We start from the raw sequence: 15091 nt of genomic DNA on the forward strand, positions 1-15091 counted from the left end.
ATTAATATCTCTGAGTGCTGTTAAATTAATTAATAAGGTGTATGGGAAAAATAGCTTTACAGCACATATAATAGTTTGATCATATTTAAGAGATCTTAGATATAAGATTCAATTATAAATACTTACAGATACATTTTGTATCTGTCTTTAATAAATTTTTATTAGATTAAATAAAATTGTATATTATTTATTGTGCCCGTTCAATAATGAATGAAATATTATTAATTATAAGTAAAATTAATAAGAAAAGCAAAAAAGAAGAATCCGGAAAAAAGTAATAAAAGAAAGAATAAAAAATACATTTATCGAAGTTGAGATTTAGTATTATAATGTTTTACAATAATACATAATAAAGATTACAATTTAGCACCTACGAATTTTTACTATGGCAAATAATGAAACATGTTATGTAAGTGTTAGTTTAAAATTTTACTATGTTGTACTGTAATTTATTCTATAAAGTCATGATGGTCCACCGATCATACAAAAAATAGTAAAATGTGATATAAAATTGTATTACATATTAATATAAAATTTTCTCCGTGTATGTACATCTTCGAAACAATATATAATAGAGTCCATTGATAGAAATCATAATTAAATAGTAATTTATGCACGGATTTACGCAACTAATTTCACTAAAATCCTCTGTAAAATAAAAAAGAAAACAAATACTAATTTAATAAGCATTTCGACTGATGGAGAATTAAATGCTTTAAATTCACGTCGCGTGATGTACACGACGCCTCTGCTATCTATAAATGGAATTATAGAGTCGACTGATGTATTAAACGCATTCATGTAATGCGCCGTCAACCCGCCAAACAGATTGCGGGATAATTCACGAATACGAGCTGTTCATGGAGACGAACGTCATTAAAAACAAATAAACCTCCGCGGGATTGTATCGCGTGTAAGGAACAACGTACACGATCCGACTGGGTGGTCCCGTTGCTTTTGTCATCTCCCATTAAATCTCGATAACGTGTTTCTCAATCAATAATACAATTCAGATGAAAAACGAACTTGGTAATAATTTCGAGGAAAATCGATATTCGCCTCTTAAGCGATATAATCCTTTTACAAACTACTTCCTTTATTCTATTGTCTGATTAATTTTGAAAGTGAATTTGATTTTAGCAAAATCTCAATTTTATTCAGATATAATTTAATCTTAATTTTATTCATAATTTGATTTTAAATTAAAAAATAAACGCGCGAATTAAATTTTCATAGAGGAAAGGAAGGATGTGCATTTTCGATAAATACATATATCGGCCCGTTCACCGAATACCGAGTATCGAGTATCTCGCTTGGCAAATCTCTCTCATACATTTCTGTAACGTTGAACAACATGAAGATGAAGTATGCCCATAATTGGATCCCGCCATAAGCGAAAGGGGTTAACCCGTTAAGCCGTTCGGATCTTACGCGGTCTAACTACTTGACGTAACGAGCTACGTACGTATTGCGGCATTAGCATATCGTTACGGTCGTTGCACGTCGGTGCACGTCGTATTAATATTACAGGGAGGATGATGACACGCCAGTGTCTTGCGTAGAGCGTGGAGATCTTTCAAGGACACCTTTCAGGGATCGGCGTGCGTGTATTCGCGAAAAGAAAAAAAAAACGAGAGGTGAGAGCGCGAGTCGTCGTTAGCGATGCTCCAGATGAGCGTGGGCCCTTCCTTGCGATCGCGCACGCTTTGACGAAGCGTTACAAAGGAGATCGAAAGGCAGGATTTACGGCAGGAGCGAACGTGCGGGCATCTCCTGCATAATTAAGGCCCCGAGATTTTGCGCAAGCGTTGAAACAGGAGCGATGTCATTTCGCTCGCTGCTCGTATCTTCCCGCTATACTTCCGATTGAAAGACATTCTTTTTCGATTGAAAGACATTTTTTTTTCGAAACTTCTACGATAGTCGCATTACGATATCACCGACACTTCAATAAAAAAATCTTTAGCCATCTAATTATGTAACTTTTTATACAATTTGCATAAAAAACGCACGCTCCTAAATTAAACAGTCAAGATTCTGTCTGCAACTCCATTAATATGTTTAAGATTTAATTCAATAACACAGGTCTACAAAAAATGGGGTCATGATTGTTGTTGGGCAGCTGGGGGTCATTTCCGAAGTAATTTTCTGCGTAGAATCCGAATCCGAGGTCAGAATTGGCCCATCACGTCAGGATTTTAAGATATTTGAGGTTATATACTCGAAAAATGGCTTTTTGGGCTACTTTTGAGGTTATGTACAGGACGCACAAAATTTTTTAGCTCTTTTCTTCTAATTGCATCATTTAGTACTACTCTTTCCCTTCAAAATGAGCTGTCGAATGGTCATCTACGATTTTTCCTTGCAACTATAGTTGTGGATTTAGTTATATAATAGGTTTGGGGTCGATCTGAGATCAGATTCGTAATCAGCGACCCCAAAAACCCATATATACAGTTTTCAGTCCAGGTTTTTGGGTTTATAGTTCAAAGTTTACAGGTTTAATGTGAATGCTCATGAGGTTGTTGGGCTGTAACGGCGCAGGGTTTGGAATTCATCATGTCATCTTAAAATGGCCGTAACTTTGCAAGGAAAAATCGTAGATGACCATTCGACAGCTCATTTTGAAGGGAAAGAGTAGTACTAAATGATGCAATTAGAAGAAAAGAGCTAAAAAATTTTGTGCGTCCTGTACATAACCTCAAAAGTAGCCCAAAAAGCCATTTTTCGAGTATATAACCTCAAATATCTCAAAATCCTGACGTGATGGGCCAATTCTGACCTCGGATTCGGATTCTACGCAGAAAATTACTTTGGAAATGACCCCCAGCTGCCCAACAACAAAACCTTGTAGACCTGTGTAATTAATATTTAATTGTTATTTAATTACTTATATATAATTTATATTTATATTACATATTATTTAATTAGAATTTTTTCCGCGATTCTTTGTTTCTATTTAATATTTAATTTTCTAAAAATATTCGCAGAAACATTTTAATGATAATTAGTGCACTGCTTTATCTGATCAGTGCTAACTACTCTTTTCCCATCGCGGTCCTCTTTCGATAACTAAGGAAGCGAGCGCGGGAGGATCATTCGTCCCGTTCACGTGGACCGTCGATCGCGTCCCCTGTCCTGCGGCTTAATTAAGTCTCAATTGCCTAATTAGTTCGCTCGCTCGCGAAGAAGGCGAGCAGCGGCGCGCCGCGGGCTGTCCCACGCGATGAAGTAATCAGCTTTCTCCGCGGCTCGCTTGTCTCGACTCCGCTCCGTCTCGTCTATCCTCGAACGCGTCTCGTCCTCGCTCGCCTCTTCTCGTGGTTCGGCGTTCTCCCCGAAATAGCGCACGCCGCCTGAGAACAATGGGAAATGAAGCCGCGGGGGCTTTCCACACGCGCGGCTTCCCTATGTGAACTGGAGTACACACGGCCGCCGTCTCTTATACTACCTACGCCGCTCGAGCGAATCCCTCGGCACGTTCCCCCGATGGTGACGACGACGACGACGACGATGGAGGTGGTGGCGGCGGCGACAGGAAACGGATCCTCTCCGGCGGCGTGGAAACGGAGAGCAAGAAGGAGAGACAGAACTCTCTCTATATATAAGCACCGATATGCCCACCGAAACGTCACCACATTTCAGCATTCAGTCTTTGGTGCTCTTCTTCCTCTCTACTCTCTATCTGCACGGTACCTGTCCGACGCGTCGTCTCGCACCACCGCCGCCTTCACCCACCCCCGCGATCACTGTTCCCCGAGATATGGATTTGATAGTGCGACAGGTAATGCATCGTGTGACGAGGGTAGCGAACGACAGTGTCGGATACGTGTTTTTTTTACGATAGACCCATCGGCTGTTACAAGTATTTATCGGTTGTACCTTTTTTCCCCCCTCTCCCTTTTTTTCTCTTTCGGCCGCCGGTAAAATCGCGGGTGTGCTTCCAGGGCGAATCATAAATGTGTCTAATCAAACGGCCCACTATGAGCTTCTGATATTGGAAACACGCTTAAGCTGTTAATCGAATTGACGCCGGATATCTGTATCGGAATTTTCGTTTCGTAAAACCTGTAACTCTAGCACATAACAACAACATGTATTCAAGTGACAAATTTCTAACTCAACAACTAACATATTTATTAGTGACGGATCAAAATTTTAAGATCTTAATCTGAAACCGGGAGAGATGGGGAACACAATATGTACCGTGAGAAAACTGGGACAAGGTAAATGTTTTATTATCTCACTTGTGCATGAGAATTTTGCTAGAATGTGGACCAAGATACAAACTGTAGATCTGTAGCAATACAGATGCCCGAAATATTTTTCATTTTGTATTTTGACGTATTTCTTATTTTATTTATTTAGCCGTTATTTAACGTAGAATACTAACATACATATCTTTCACATTCTTGATCTAGTATTGCAAGTTTTCTAGATTTATGAAATAAGATCTAGACTTTTTTTTAAAGTTTATTAATGCGGGAATGTAATGTGAAAAATATATATCGACTAATATGTATTAACTAATTATATGAATTCAGATTTCAGATGTACATTTATTTCCGGAGATATATAATAAGTTTAGTGTTTGCATTCAATGTTACGTGTGCACATTCCATATCATTCTATTCAATTCAATTCTCTCTTTTCCTTTGAAGAAGATTAATATTGATATCGCTTTTAATCCTTGTGCTGGAAAAAATTAAAATAATATTTTTTTAAATATAGAATATATATCCATTTAATATTAATATTTTATTTATTTACAAATATTAAATATTTATATTTTATTAATTTACAAAATATTGGGCTGTCTTTTATACGATTAAAGTAAGATAAAATTCGAAAAAAGTAAAAATATCCATTGCAATTTACAATTCTTAATTTATTATGTATATTTTTATTATATATATATATATATATATCTTTTTTTTATTCCGTAATTATATTAAAAATAAGAAAATTTGGATTACTGTTGTATATAAAATTTTACATGTTAAACATGTATGTTCATTGCAATGAATGGCACATGTTAAATTATTTAGAAAGAAATTATTATAGCAGAGAAAGGAAGAGTCAAAAGCTTTTTAGTCTAGTTGCAAGTTTAAACACTAGAACAATAATCTAAACCGGACTGTTAATACGAAAAAAAGTGATAATAATACAGAAGAGAAAGATTATGTAGATTACATCTTTAACATGCAATATCTCTTACTAACAAATGTTAACATACTTACTAACATTGTCATTACCAAGACCGTAATTGAATCTACATATTCGTACAAGATACGCATTGAGATACATCATCATTATGCTAATGCATATAATCATTACGTTTCTATATTCATTAAAGTAGAGAAATGTGATTAATTAAATGGTACGGAAGAACTTGTCGTTAGTTCAGATTGTTTTCACTAATATAGCATTTTCTTGCACAAAATAATGATTTGTATAATAATTATATATACTCTAAAGATTTATTGAGTCTGTCTTTTGCTCACAAATTTTGTAAATATAGATATCATATATATTTTATATTAACTTTTTAATAATATTAATGTGTATACATATATATATATATATATATATATATATATATATATATAATATACATATTAATATTATACAAATATATTAATATTAAACGATTAATATTGTACCAAATATTAATCGTTTTATACAAAATGTTACACGTTAAACATACATTTAAATTTTGATTATATACAATAGATAATTTATATATTAATATATATTAATTTATATATATATATATATATATATAATATATATATTAATATATACTAATTTATATATATTATAATTATATATTTATTATAATATACTATTAAATATAATATATATACATATATATAAAATCATCTAATGTATATATAATCAAAATTTAAATGTATATTTAACATATAAAATTTTATATACAACGATTAATACTTTTGATGCAAGTACTTTGCTTGATTTAATAGCAATAATTACAAGACAAGTAATGCAATATAATAATAAAACAATAATAATAAATATAATAATAATAAGAAATATAACATCTCTTTCATAAATATCGGCTCAAATGAATGTCGTAGTTTTGCATAACCGATTCACGTCCACACGAGAGTTTATCCTCACTCATTTCTAGTCATTAGCACGTTAATGTAGCTGCTTAATTATCTGAAAAAAAATCATTTGCGTTTTCCCGAAGAAAAGTCACTTGGGATTATGCGCCTAAGAGTTCGCTGATTCTTTTACAGTTATGTTTAGTCTTGCGTCAGTTTTTAAAGTGCCGGTGATGTAATATCGTGCACCTTCTCACGATACAGCGTAGAAATGGCGAGGGAAGAAAAGATAGAAGCGCGTGACTCTAATTTCCCGCCTACGCAATGCGCGCGTAGCTGATCATCTGACGTTCTCATCTGACGCATGAAAAGCATCCCACGGAAAGTCATCGGAAATTTTTTAGGGTCCCGTTTTAATTACCCGTCCGCCGACTGCGCATTTTTAATTGCTCGCTTTCTGCCTCGCGCGAGCTCGTTTATTACTTCGCTACATATTTAACGAATAACGTTATAGTTATACGTAGCATGTACTTGTTTGATAAATTGTTTTTTTTTTGTTCTCACACTTCTTATTCTCAATCTTAGTCTCAATTGTCACACTTATGTTAGCTAATCTTGAAAAGATATTTCCCAAGTCACTGAGAAATTTTTGAAATCTTATTAACCGCGGATCAGTAGCAACTTTTCGACTATATTCGTACCAAAACGTAAAGAAAACGTAAAATCAATAAATGTCTAGTTTTTCTTATTATAAGATTAATTATTTATTAATTTAAAGATAAGATTAATTACTTATTAATTTATTACTTAATAATTAATTTATTAATTATTTATTAATCTAAGAATATTCATTTTTTAAAGACAGAATTATTATAAATATTTGTTTTTCATTATAATACGTTAAATATTTTTAATAAACTTTTAGATGTATATTAAAGTTATTTATTAATCTAATAAAAATATATTTGAAAAGGTACTGCTCGCCCTGATGGCGAGCATCAGCATCGTGCATTGCGAGCCACCCCTCAGCAATCAGTATGGCGTTCCCGGAAATTACGCAGGTGGAAGTCATCATGGTGCACAAGGTGGTGGGAACGGATTCGGGGGCCATTATGATGGACATGATAATCAAGATTACGCAGATAATGAGGTATTTGTAATATATATCTGAGACTCTAAGCAGCCTTCAACGTAGTCGCACGCATGATTGAGAAGACAATGTACCCCATTCATAGTAATTCTTTGCTTTAACTTCATTATATTTTGCAGTCTTCCACTTACTCGGACCTTCTTTGACATAAGAATGGATCTTTTCTTACTGATCATTAGTGCTATACGTTCATTTACAATCTTATTACTTGATGATGTAAATTATTTGTCTAATCGTTCGAATCGCGATTCTGTCAAAATCATTTCTTCAATCTCAGTCCTTTCGTATGTGACACCGATAATGCCGATGTATCAATAAAATGTCAAGATAGTAATTTTCACAGGTACAAAGTATTGCGCATATCCGATTAAAAATTCTTGCCGTATAATCCGATATAACGTGAGATTGAATCTCGGTTTACCATGTTCGATCTTCGTTCGACGATTGCCAAACACTTCAATAGCTGGTGCAGGCGTGTTTTGCGCAATCAGGCCTCAAATTGCACGATCGATAATTAAGCCAGATGCTTGTTGCGTAATTAAACGGGGTGCGTTTTTCCATTGATAAATTGTTCGTAAAATGATGCAAAGTTTATTAATATCGATCATCGCGAGGGAACATCGGAGGGAACTTGTATATTCTTGCTAGAAAATCTCTCGTTGTTAGAAAATACGATCGGATAAGACTTTCAAGTTCTCAATTTCGTGAAATTTAAGATGACTCGCGTGATATTCCGCTGTCGATGATTTTGACGATTGCGCGATGCGAGGGGGAGTGCCTCGTTTGACCACGTTGCGATTGACCGCAGCCAATTATATCGACCTGTACCTAGGGTAACCAGCAACGATTGACCAATCATAGAGTCCTATTTTGAATTGGCCAATTGGCGACGTGGTCAATCGGGTGTCACCCGATGCGAGGCATTAACCTGAAAAAGTACATTACGTCATCGGAAAAAGACAGACAGCTCTTTTGTTCGAGTATAATTCAATGTTGCTTTCTAAATCTAGATTCCCGCTCCTAATATACGTACATACGATATCGCTGATCATTTTGACGTCTCTTACGAAAACGCCAGGCACTCCCGAGGTCAAAGTTGAAGACCTCGGATCTAGATTCGATTGTGTCTTAAAAGTAACATTGAACTTTTCGGATAAAAAACTGTCTGACCTCATTACGTAAAACTTTACTTAAAGTAGAATGCAAACCCGAGCTTGAACTCTACTTGTCGAGTGATCTTATGAAGTTAGATTTTTTTTACAAGTCGATAATGATAATGTATCTTGAGATATTTTGCATTTTGTATACACCGTGTGCCTCGATGTTTTTCTCATATCTTGTAATCTTTAATAATTACGATCTATACAACTAATATCAACGTAAGAAATCAACGCTACCCCTTACTTCGAGCTGTTATTGACATCAAGGCTGCATCACCTCTCATACCTCTGATATTTATCTTTACCGGTTTCATCACCGGAAGGGAACCTTTCGATGTGAAAAACAAGTATAAATTAGATCAATCGATAATTAAAGATTAATATAACGATTATATAGCGCTTGCGTGTAATTAAGAACTCGCTTATGTTGAAATACTTCGACATATGTAAAACGTCAAAGTACCGTTTATCTATTTATTAAAGTAACTTAACTATTACAACGAAAACTAATGAATTACATTTGAAAAAAAGTACGCGTCGCGGAGATAAAGGCGGCGAAATACATTTCGCGGAATAATTAACTCCGTAAATTGATTTCTCCTCACGATTCACATATCCATACCTAGACAAAAAAAGAATCCCTATAATCTCTCCGTACAAGAGCAAAGAGCGTCGCTTTTGCGCAAGAGACGCCTTGCACAAATCCAATCAACTCGGTTAAAAATCCACGATCAAAGGATATGTTCTCCGCTCTCGATTAGTACCTAACCTATACCTGAGCATTGTTTGGACGCGCGCGCGATTACGTGAACTTCGAGGGGGATCCGACGCGACGCATAGGGAATGTCTCGAACGAGGTTCGGAGAGACGGTACTACAAATTCGAATCCGGCATACGGAGCGAGAAGAAGCGTGGCGCAAACGTGCCACACGGGGAGATGACGTAACAATATTAATAGGGTGAACCGCGACCACGGGCATAATTCATGGTAAATCGTTATTGCTGGTTAGCTAATCGTTCCGGGGAATCTGAGCACTCGGCGAGATGCGCACTCGCGAATCTGCCCGTCGGCCAACAAGCGAGCGAGCGAGCGAGCGAGTTGCCGCGAAGGTGATGGTAGGGCGGCGATGATGGTGTGCGTCGTGAGCCAGATTAAATCGCGGCCCCTCTTCTCAAGCATCATTCGCTCCACTTTACCGGGGCAAAGGAAAGAGAACCGTCTCGCCTGACGAGAGGTTGCGTCGCATTATTAATACGTTCATTCGTTACCTTTTCACGTTTATCTCGCTTTTATCAAGGTGGGAATGTTCCATATACACTTTTTTTCCACTCTCTCCTCGACCTCTCCCGCTTCTCATCGTCTCCCCAAGCGAGAGAGAGGAAAAGGAGACTCACATTCTGATCTCTGCCCATTTGCCTCAGCCCAAGAGCTACGAATTCGGCTATTCCGTGAAGGACGACGCTACCGGAAACGACTTTGGCAGACGCGAGACGAGCGACGGCGAGACCGTGCGCGGCGAGTACAGAGTGCAGTTACCAGATGGTAGGACTCAAATCGTCACCTACACTGCCGATTGGAGGACCGGTTTCCACGCGGACGTGAGGTACGAGGGTACTGCGACCTATCCGGATCAATACAACACACAGGGGTATAACGCCGGTCAGGGTTTCGGTTACCAGGGGAATCAGATCGGCGGCGGTGGAGGCGGATTTACCGAAGGTAGCGCGTAGGATCTTTCTTTTTTTTTTGAAGATATCTGATACGTAATTTTTATTCGACTTTGAATCCCCTTTATTTCGACGTTTTTTGCCAGCAGGTAGCCAGGGCGGTTACAATTATCAATCAAGCGGTGGACAGTACGCAAACAGCGCCAACAACTACAACTATCAAGTCGGCTCCAACTCTATAGACAGCTATTCTAACAATTTCGGTGCGAGGAATACTTACTCGGGAATACCATCACCCACATACGGTCCTGCTTTTCACTAGAATATATAAGACAATATTATCGTAGGATTACCGATTTCGTTTGAGAGTGTAATCTTTTTTTTAAATAAAGACACTTTTTCTTAAAAATTCCTTTACTGTGTATACGATTTATTAGACCTTTAAATAATTAATGTATTAAGTTTAACAAGAGAAAGAGAGCAAACTGCATTTTCGTATTCAATTGCTCTCTCTCTCTCTCTCTCTCTCTCTCTCTCTCTCTCTCTCTCTCTCTCTTTTCTTTCTCGAATATATCTTTCGTTGATATTAATCTTCGGTTTTAAGTTAATTATCCGTTTACGATGAAAAATCATGGCGACAGATATACATACGTGATCGAAACAACATTGCAACATTGACTAATAATACATTACATTTCCATTATAATTATACAGCTGATGAGGAAGCATTTTGATTATTCAATTCTCGTGCAATTCGTGCACTGCATTTATCGTGTGTGTCGTTGGTAATCTCGGAGAATAGATATTAAACTCGCATATTTGTCTTATTTTTCTCTCGCATAAGTGAAATGAGATAAGATTCTTTTGAACAATAACATATGCTCGAGGTTTTATCTTAGTTTTCTCTCTCGCGTAGATTGTGTGTCGAGAAATTTTGTGAAAGACTCGTATACTTTTGTCAATTTTAACGATATTTTCTAAAAATATAAAATGATAAAATATTTATTTAATAAATTTATCTTAATCAAATTCCACTTTTCCATTATTTTTTTTTTGTAATACACTTTCTAATGTATAATAAGAATAATCATTTTCGAAAATAAGACAAATTTGCTTTCTTTTTCTTATTATGTCAAGTTCACCGCTTAGATTACTTGTAAAAATACTGTCAGTCGATGCTGCTGTTTTCCATTATGTCATCAGGAAGTTTACGTACTCTTCATATCTGCAGAGATAAACTTTCTCCAATGTGTAACATACTAAATTGCACACTCTAAATTTCATTAAATCGCGAGCACACGTCATCGCACGTATAAAAATATCTATCCAATTGCCATCATCATGAGATATACGAATATATCACCATAGCGCGACATTAATAACATCGTGGAAGTATAAGTTTGCAAAATTAGAAGTCATATATGTATCACAATAACATTAATTATCATTAGATAGTTTCTTCACATCTCATGTTGCAAACAAATATATTATATATATAAAACAATTCTCAAAATAAAAAATTGTAAAATAAGATTATTGAGGAGCTAAGAAACACATATAATAAAATGTTCTTTTCAAAAGATGTTCTTTTAATAACATTCTCTGATCAACCTAAAGTCGACTTTTTCTTAGCAAAAATATCAAGAAAGATTCATTTTTATACTAATTTGCAATTTTTCCATCATATATGTTTGCAATTAAGCCTCAAATTAAATTTTCTTAAAGTAAATTCCATCTCAAATTGACTAAAGAATGTAGTTTTGTTAATCTTTTAATTTTATAAAGTTTAAGAAACCCTTTTTTTTGATCATTTATAACTTGAAAATTATCGATCTCTCGATATTTTCGATTAAAAAAAAAATGTCTCTAAATTTGCTAAAAAATTTGCTATTAAAAGAACATCTAATGGCAATAGAATATTCCGTTAATAAAAATTAAAATATATAAAATAATAAAAATTAAAATGTATAAAAAATCTGTATATTATTATATTTTTAATAAAGTATTTGAAAGGAAATGGGAGTATGTGGCAAATTGGATAGTCGATCGCCTACTATAGATCTTTCGAAACATTTTTTACAAAGTGGGTTGTCCGCTTGTCAATGTTGCACAGACTTATTAGATTATGTAGCATAACCATACCATTCGGACAAAAGAGTGACATAACGGAAGTAAAGGTGAAGGTGATCGTGAGTGTCCTTGCCGCTGATCCGGACCATTTAAAAACGTTGAACATACGAATCGAATAGGTTTGATATTTGGGACGATTGTGCACGCGTGAAAGGAGTTCGCCAGAAGAGCTTACGAGTTATTAGCAAACAAACAAGCCCGGGATGCTCCGACCGTGTGTTCATCAGAGAAAGTGCATTTTCGCCTATGCGACTTGTGAATCTCCGAATCGATTAGGAAACGTTAAGGAATTTCTGATCTCATGCCCGCGATTGCTCCAATAATATATTTCTCTGTGCAAAAATTCCTCCTCTTCTAATTGACTCATAAGAGTGTCGAGAGTGTCGAGCATATAACGAAGGAAGTAATCCATCATAACGTTTTTTAAATTCTTCTACGATCGAAGAAAAGAATATGAAATCTTGCAATATTTTGTAACATCTATTTCTCTCTCGTTCTCATAAAATTTGATATGTATTTAAAATATTATACATTAAAAAAATCTTTAAATATGTTTCGTTTGTATATAACGTACATGTTAATATATATGTTAAATCTGTACAATATATATTAGGACTGCTGAATTACTTCGAAGGTTCGAAGATTCGGAGCTTCGGTATTAAAATCTTGGAAGATTGAAATTTCGAAGTTTCGAAGCTTCGCCGGTTATATTACTGCGATAAATAGACATTTATAAAATTATATGACAAAATTTGTAAACGTTTCAATTATGTTGCTAAATTGAAATGTCTAAAAATTTTGATTTTCAATATTTTTAATAATTTTTTAATAATTTATTTTTTAAATAATTTTTATGTATAATATGTATATATTAATTAATACATTTACAATATTTTCAACATTTTTTACATGAATTTGCAAGATTATATTTTTCGAAGCTTCGAAGATTCGAGGTTAATTTTGAAATTCGAAGATTCCAAGTTAACTTCGAAATTTCGAATTCTTTCGATGTTTCGAATCTTCGAAGTTGTCAAAAATAACAGTTCATAAATAAATAAATAAATATATATATATATACAGGGTGTCGCAGACCACCCGTATCAGCCGAATATCTCAAAAACTGAGCGCGGCAGACAAAAATATTTCAGACAAAAGTTGTAAGGTTTCAAGTAACGCATCACATGGCGATATCAGTATGACCTTGAAGAGTGTTGTCAAGGTCACGTAAAGGTCACCTTGAATTCTGTAAATGGAAACCCCAATTTTTTATTGCATATTCTTGTAGATTATCTCGAGAGATTTCCAAAGCACTATAATAAAATATTTTTCTCTTAAGTACTTTTCGAGTTATGAGGCTTGAAATCATTTCTTAATTTTACATAAACCATAAAATATCTAGTAAAATATTCATTTTTCGATTATCTTACCTTAATACTTTTATGTACAAAATAATGAGAGGAATCGATTGGTGTAAAGAAAACACATAGTTGTGTTTATGAGAAAAAATATGTATTTCTTAATTGCAAATTACATATTTTTTCTCAAAAACAACTATGTGTTTTCTTTACACCAATCGATTCCTCTCATTATTTTGTACATAAAAGTATTAAGGTAAGATAATCGAAAAATAAATATCTTGCTAGATATTTTATGGTTTATGTAAAATTAAGAACTGATTTCAAGCCTCATAACTCGAAAAGTACTTAAGAGAAAAATATTTTATTATAATGCTTTGCAAAGCTCTTGAGATAAGCTACAAGAATATGCAATAAAAAATTGAGGTTTCCATTTACAGAATTCAAGGTGACCTTTACGTGACCTTGACAACACTCTTCAAGGTCATACTGATATCGCCATGTAATGCGTTACTTGAAACCTTACAACTTTTGTCTGAAATATTTTTGTCTGCCGCGCTCAATTTTTGAGATATTCGGCTGATACGGGTGGTCTGCGACACCCTGTATATACAGGGTGTATCTGAAATGATGCACTAAACTTTAGGAGCGTATTCTAGAGGTCAAAATAAGACTTTTTTTTCCTATAAACATAGGTCCGCAAATGAACCCCCCTTCGAGCTAGAGGCCCCTAAAGTTTGGGGAAAAAATTGAAAATTGGCTGTATTATGGATTGCCTTATTATTTGACATTGGTTTTGACGTTACCTATCACCCTCTCTTGAAAGATAAATAAATTTGCGTTGCGGGTGTTTGGTCAATTTCACACATTTTCGAATTTTAGCTCGGAGGGGGGTTCATTTGCGGATCCATGTTCATAGGAAAAAAACGTCTTATTTTGACCTCTAGAATACGCTCCTAAAGTTTAGTGCATCATTTCAGACCTTGTATATATTCATTAAGGCTCCTTGAAAGAATATCTCAATGAAGTGAAAAAGATTATACGTTTTTAAAATTCAATTCATAAAAGAATTCTTTATTTTCAATGTATTACTATTCAAGAATCAATCGTTCGAAACCTCGAAACTCTCGATAAGAAGAGATCGTCACGGAATCTGTCAGTGAGAATCCTTCGATCAGAGATCTGGGATATCTTATGTAAACATATCTTTAGAAACGAATGTGAGCCCAGTGGATCCAAAAGTAGACGTCGAGTCAATTAAACAACTCTCTAACATTTTTACATCAGGTGTCTAGACATACCGATTCATCCCTGACTTACTTTACATACAGAATCTTCTCTTTACGAGAGATGATGTAGCGGGGGCTAGATCGGATTTTGCGCTGAAGAGGCAAGAAGAATAGTCGACACACACATACACATATATACATACATATACATGTATTTACTGGTGCACGTGTAGCATACGAGCAGCCTTCCGCATCGCATAGAAAATTGCGTAACGCCATTTATCCCCGATTACAGAGCAAACCGCGCATCCAAGCCTTCACTCGCACGAGT

General features: G+C 35.0%; 1 protein-coding gene across 3 annotated transcripts; it reads left to right on the plus strand.

The window, feature by feature from the left end:
* Positions 1–3623: 3623 nt before the first annotated feature.
* On the plus strand, positions 3624–10446 carry LOC145960294 (uncharacterized). 3 transcript variants are annotated; one of them, XM_083079652.1, is made up of 4 exons: positions 3624–3784; positions 7042–7218; positions 9801–10098; positions 10193–10446. In XM_083079652.1, exons 1-4 carry the CDS (start codon positions 3764–3766, stop codon positions 10366–10368), a joined length of 672 nt encoding a protein of 223 aa, XP_082935778.1. In that variant the 5' UTR covers positions 3624–3763; the 3' UTR covers positions 10369–10446. The 3 variants fall into 3 exon arrangements, with proteins under 3 accessions (XP_082935778.1, XP_082935779.1, XP_082935780.1); XM_083079653.1 differs by having other exon boundaries at positions 10196–10446; XM_083079654.1 differs by lacking the exon at positions 3624–3784 and adding an exon at positions 3821–4226.
* Positions 10447–15091: the final 4645 nt, after the last annotated feature.

The sequence above is a fragment of the Camponotus vicinus genome, unplaced genomic scaffold, assembly GCF_025532165.1.
Source record: "Camponotus vicinus isolate PSW18456_S1 unplaced genomic scaffold, iyCamVici1.0 SCAF_10, whole genome shotgun sequence".
In the NCBI taxonomy this organism is placed as follows: domain Eukaryota; kingdom Metazoa; phylum Arthropoda; class Insecta; order Hymenoptera; family Formicidae; genus Camponotus; species Camponotus vicinus.

Excerpts from the sequence above, each read along its gene's own strand:
- LOC145960294 (XM_083079652.1), top strand. The coding sequence starts at position 3,764 with ATGGATTTGATAGTGCGACAG. Across the intron at positions 7,219-9,800 it reads AAGATTACGCAGATAATGAG|CCCAAGAGCTACGAATTCGG; the intron begins GTATTTGTAATA and ends CATTTGCCTCAG. Across the intron at positions 10,099-10,192 it reads TGGAGGCGGATTTACCGAAG|CAGGTAGCCAGGGCGGTTAC; the intron begins GTAGCGCGTAGG and ends GTTTTTTGCCAG.